Here is a 5995-nt window from a genome sequence, read left to right on the forward strand (position 1 = left end):
AATCAAAGCAGTACAGTAAATACAGCGACTGCAGCTCTGCTCGAGTTTACTGTTGTGATAAAGTTTCTTATTGACAGTTAGCAACTTTAGTTTGGGCAGCTGCAGAAGCTCAAGACGTCCTATTCGCTGTACAGTCTTTAGGAGAATTCATGAAGGATTTTAGCAGAGAGATTATAATAGATGAGTGATGCCATTCAAGATCTACCAACAGAAATTGCAGGTCAGTTATGCAGGAATCAAATTTGTTTAGCTTGAAGTATTTTGGTGGATGAGGAACCATACAATATGCAATGCTATCCTGTGAGCATCTAATGCAGTGCTTCTCAACCACGTTTCTATGATGCACCTGATGAAGTTTCACTGCTAATCTAATTCATAGTATGGCCTTGGTGTAATCACAGATTTTTGTGTTTTTACATAAATTTGAATGACTTTAGATGCAATTTTATTTGAATACATAAGGGTTTTTAAAATAATTACGAGAATATTATTATCTGTTTATTTATTTGAATGACTCTAAATGTTATTTTATGTATCACATTTAAGTTTGTCAAAGATGTGAGGAGAGAATTCAATTGAGTTTTAAGTGCACCACTAACACACCAAACTAGCAGCGCTGCTCTGAATCCGATGGAGCGAGAGGTTTGTTATCAACAATTACAGAGACACATGCTGGAGAGAGCAGATGAACAGAGAAGAGATGCCCATCTTGCACATCTCACACTTGCAGTTTTCATTCAATTTAGTTATATTTTATTTGCATTTGATATGCAAAATCCACACGTCACCTTTCAATTTTTCTCACTTGCTATCTAAGATTTAATTTTTAAAAATTCAATTTTTACCTATGCAGCCCCGCTCAAAAATAAATAATGTGTCTTTATTCACTAACCAATCTGGACTGTGGGTGTCAAGCTCTAAAAAGTACAAATAGATTAAATAAGCCAATCTCACTGTAAATGAATTTTAATCTGAACAGCTTTCAGAGGAACTTCTTATCTGATCTCACTTCATGCACCGTGTGAATTGGGACTGACTGAAATAATTTCACTGTACAAATGCTGCAAAGTAGAGTCACATTGTTAAATCAGAAAATGTGGCAGTCTCTTCCGAGGAAGAATTTTGCATCTTTAATATTAAAGTTAAAATTGGGCAGGGCTTAGGCTCAGGAAGAATGTGCACTGGCAGAATGTAAGGAGGTGATCAGTTGCACTGATCTCTGTTGGTCAGTTGGTTTGTCTCAGTGGGAGTAAAAATATCCCAGCATGCTCTGCACACACATTATCTACCAATGAAAGTCAATGGCAGATTTCAAATGCAAAATTAGACATTGATGTGTAAACAGCACAACAAATGGACGCATGAAATATTCCTATAGAAAGGTGACGGGCTGCATGCCCAGTTATTTGTTTAATCCATGCGCTTTCATAGAACATCAATAAGAAATCTCAGTCATCATTTATTTTAGTGGTTACAAATATAACCTGAGAATATTACCACCATTGAACATCCTGCTTTTGTGGGAATGATGAAGAAACACGCACATACACCAATACTAGAGAAATACAAAGACTAGCTTAAGACAAAAAAAAAAGTCAACACCAAACCTTTGTCAATCAAATCAAATGCTTAAAGTTAACATGAAATCTAAATTTACTAAATTATGTGAAACATTCCTCATTTCAGTTCCTCGTGGATAAAATCACAAAATGCGTCAGATCGTGAAGGTAAAAGAGACATGAATGCTGTTTCATGTAGACTTTAAAGTGACTCTGCGGTAATGTTTTTCTCTCTTCCAGGACTTTGCAACATTAACACAGTGTTCTGAGACGCTTCAGTTTTAAAGTGAATCTCTGTCAGCTTCTTCCATTACATGTCAGGTAAGCAAATGCATGAGCAGTAACAGGCTTGTTAGGGCAGTGTGTTTTCTTCATCTGTTGGAAGTTATTCACACAGCAGTACATTCATTCTGTTAATTAATAACTAACATCGAACATGATAATATTAAACATCATCTGCAACAGTAGCATACTACAATAGTTTTGTCTTCTTTCATTGAACACTTAATTCATTGAAAGCTAAGCAGATTGGGCAAGGTGTTAAAAGGGCTTTTTCAGATAAATGGTGTTGGCAAAAAGGAACTACATTTGCAATTAGATAGCGGCTAATTGGAGAATAAAATTAAGAGAGGAGAATTACTGGTCATTTTCCCTTTGTAACGCTGTTTAATTAAAAACCCTCGTCAGAATTGTAATTAGGACATGAGACGTACTCTATCTTCAGTCTAATCAGTACACTTGTGTGTCTGACCTGAGTAAAACATGCTGTAACAAACACACAACGCGCATATGTACACAACTCTTTATCAAAGCATCAAATAAAAAAAATAAAAAAAAATTCCCCTTTTTCTACTAAAAGGACGTTTGCTGCTTTAGTGTTTTTTTTTTCTTTCTTTTTTAAATTTAATTTAATTGATCTTTTATCATATTGCATGATTAGAAAATAAATATACAAATGAATCACAATAGTTTTTTTTCTTTTGAACCAAATGTTATGATCTCTATAAATCTCAAAATGTGTTTGATTAATGATGAAACTTTACATTTATGAGACAGGCTCTTTGATCTTCTCAAAATAACAGTGTCTATTACGCTTTTACAACACCATTTCTGATCAAACTGTGTTTGAAATGGTTTACTATCATACTCCATGCTGGACATACCTGGGCTGCGTTTCCCAAAAGCATCGTAAGCTTAAGTACATCGTAGACCCATTAAAACTGATCAACTTAAGCTTACGATGCTTTTGGGAAACGCAGCCCTGATCTCTTGAGAAAACGTAACTATTTTACAAGTTATGAGTTTACGGTGTCCTGTATGGTTTTTAAAGCAGTGCACCAGTGTGACACAATAATTTTTTTTAAATAACTGTAGTTTGCTGAATCATTTTCACTAGACCTGTGTCTCGAAGCATTCCCAACTCTTCACTAGTCACTATCCTGAGACGAGACAAATACCAAGTCGAGAGCTTCCAGAAATCATCAGTCACTGGTGAAACTTCTACTGGTTTCTGCACAATCAGATGGTGTATTGCACATCTACCAGCAGGACCAACCTTGACCAAAGTAACCAGCCAAACCTGGACCCCCGATGAGCATGACCATTTTAAAAATCAGAGTTTGTCCAATGACATTCTTAGAAAGCTGGCATAGTATGCAAAGTAAATGTATATGTTAGGAAGGAAGTTTAGCATGATGCAATTACTGACTACCTTCATTCCATTACGCTCCACTTGTATTTCTCTCGGATGAAAACAATGAAGCTAGCAATATGTTACATCCACATTGTTTCATCAGAGATGTTTCTTTGTGCAGGTAGTCTTCAGATTCCGGGTCACGTATGTTCACACCTGGTGACCTCGGGCAGCGGCGTTTGCTCCTGCAGCGCCCCCTGTGGAGGAGTCTGACCGGATCGACCCGACGCCACAAAGTTCTTCTGTAATTCCACTCCAAACCCAGGCGGGGCGCTCTGCAACTGTCTCCTGTACTGCACAAAGCTGCACGTCTTCAGAACGATGGCGAGGATGTTCTTGGCCATGAGTATCCCAGACACTCTGTTGTCCTTATAGAGGAGCATATTCCCTCCACGGATGAAGAGAGTGACGATGTTAATAGTCACCAAACTCAGAATGGGGTAGAGCATCATCTTGTGAGGACTGATGTTAATGCCTTGCATGCTGATCTCACTCAGAGACACGCAAGGCAGCACTAAAAGAAGAATATAACAGTAGAAAAACATCAGTCCCTCGGCCCAGAGCGGAAGCCCTTTCTTCTGCGGCTCCCACAGGTTGGCCTGGATGTCCAGAACATCCAACAGATCCACCACCACCCAGAACAAACGGTTTCTGATCTCCTCCTTCTTCTTGAAAGCCTTCACGTACTCCATGTGGTCGATAGCGACCAGGATCAAGAAGAGCGCGGGAATACTGACGGAGAGCAGGAGCGTCAGAGCTTTCCGAGCCAATGTGTCCAGGCTCTTACGGTCAGCCTTGTAGTTCTGGTAAACAAAATACACCTTAATCTCCAAGACGAAGATGTAAAGGAACCAAAGTATCATGGCGTAGCCTCGTTTTGCCGTCCTCACTTCAGCCCCGACCCACACCGCCACGTACCGCAGCACGATGAGGAAGCAGAGGTCTCCCACCGTCACCATGATGCAGATGCCGATCTTTCGCGGGCCGTGGTTCTGCTCCACTAGGTAGGCATCCATCAGTGCCATGCTGCTCATGATGATGATAGTGGACAAGCAAACGTGTGGCTTGTTGGTGGAAGGCGGTGGCACCATCCTGCTGACCTCTTCCCTGAACCAAGGGGACTCAGAGTCTTCTGCTCCTCGATGCTGCTCCCATGGAGCTCCAGGATTCACTAGCTGGACACAAACAAATCACCAAGATGAAATCTAAATTATACTCTCTTCCCAGATCACTCTGTCTTGCCAATAACCTGTCTGAATTTAAATCGCTGCTCAAAACTCACTTGTTTTCAGAATGTTACCTTTCTTAAGTTGACTTCTGTTTACTCTGCCTTATGTTGTCTTATCTATATATTAATCTCTGAATATCCGATGTTTGCTTTACTTTCTGTATTATTGTTTGATTTTATCCTCACATTTCTGATGTTTATTGTAAAGTGTCCTTGAGCTCTGGATAGATGCTATATAAATAAAACTTATTATTTATTATTATAAGATGCAAGTCCCAATATGCACAAACCATCAAAGCAAATATGTTTAGGGTACAATGGACCCTTTTCACAAGACTGTGATGATGCTTTTAACGGTCATCAGCATTGTAAATCCTAGAAAGTTTTTTATATATATTTTTTTTTAAATGTGTGTAACACTTTATTTAGATGGTCCCTTTTGAGCATTCTGTTGACAATAAGTAACTTTGCACCTACATGTCAACTAACACTCATCAGAGTATTAGTAGACTGTCTGATTAATATCTGCTAACTCTTTATTGTGATATTGTCCCAACAGACATTCTACTGACTATAAGTAACTTTGCAAGTACATGTCAACTTATTCTAACCCTAACCCTACCAGTCTACTAATACTCTACCAACACTTGAATGTGTTAAAGGGACCATCAAAATAAAGTGAAACCAAAATGTGTGTACATTTATAACACTATACTTTGTGTTATATCACCTTTGCATTAAATTACCAAAAATAAAAAAATAAAAAACTAGTTAAGGCTAACGCGAGGCTGTTTCTAATGCAGCGTCTATGGGAGGGATGGTAAATTTGACATCGTTCTCTCTTCTCACTGCCGCTATCAGTTTCTCTCCATTTTTTTCCTTTTTTTGAAAGTCATGAAAACACTATTGTTGAGTTTTTCTTTTGCTATTTGAGCAAATGGGAATGCAAAAAATATTTTGTACTATATATTTTTTAATATATTGTAACTCTCCCATTCACTGCTCTTCAAGTTAAACCAACTATGATGACTTGCACTACTGAGAAACACGCAAATGTGAAAAAGGTTCATCTTGAAGAATTTCTAGTCTGACAGTATTTTGGCCACTGTTTCCAGATCTACAAAGCTGCATTTAAAAGGTCTTGTTTTGCACATACAGTGCTGGCCAAAATGATTAAAACACTAGTATTTTCGGCAGCTAAAAATGGTTTTAAGTCAGTTATTTCTATCTTTTGCTGTAGTGTGTCAGTAGGAAATATCAGTAATAGTGTAACAGTATCAGTAGGTAATAATGCAGTGAGATATATGTTTGAGCTGCACACAGAGCTCTGATCTGATCATCATCAGTCTGTCTGGAATGACATGAAGAACCAGAACAAACTGAGACAGACTCAATCCAGAAGAACTGTGTCTCCGAGACGCTTCAAGAAACCTTGAAGCTACAGTGCTGTTAAAAGTTTAAAAGTTTTAGGCACTTGTGTAAAAATGCTGTAAAATGAGGATGCTGTCAAAAATA

The 5995-nt window shown here is 38.2% G+C and overlaps 1 protein-coding gene across 1 annotated transcript in view; it reads right to left on the reverse strand.

Moving 5' to 3' along the window:
* Nucleotides 1-3275: 3275 nt before the first annotated feature.
* Nucleotides 3276-5995, reverse strand: part of LOC107733308 (transmembrane protein 121-like) — a 3169-nt gene continuing 449 nt past the window's right edge. The window contains exon 2 of the mRNA XM_016544881.1: nt 3276-4427. Coding sequence (XP_016400367.1) covers nt 3393-4343 — 951 coding nt within the window. The 5' untranslated portion in view covers nt 4344-4427 and the 3' untranslated portion in view covers nt 3276-3392. The remainder of the gene's footprint in view (nt 4428-5995) is intronic.

Source organism: Sinocyclocheilus rhinocerous, unplaced genomic scaffold, assembly GCF_001515625.1.
Source record: "Sinocyclocheilus rhinocerous isolate Xijiao unplaced genomic scaffold, SAMN03320098_v1.1 scaffold11425, whole genome shotgun sequence".
Classification (NCBI taxonomy): domain Eukaryota; kingdom Metazoa; phylum Chordata; class Actinopteri; order Cypriniformes; family Cyprinidae; genus Sinocyclocheilus; species Sinocyclocheilus rhinocerous.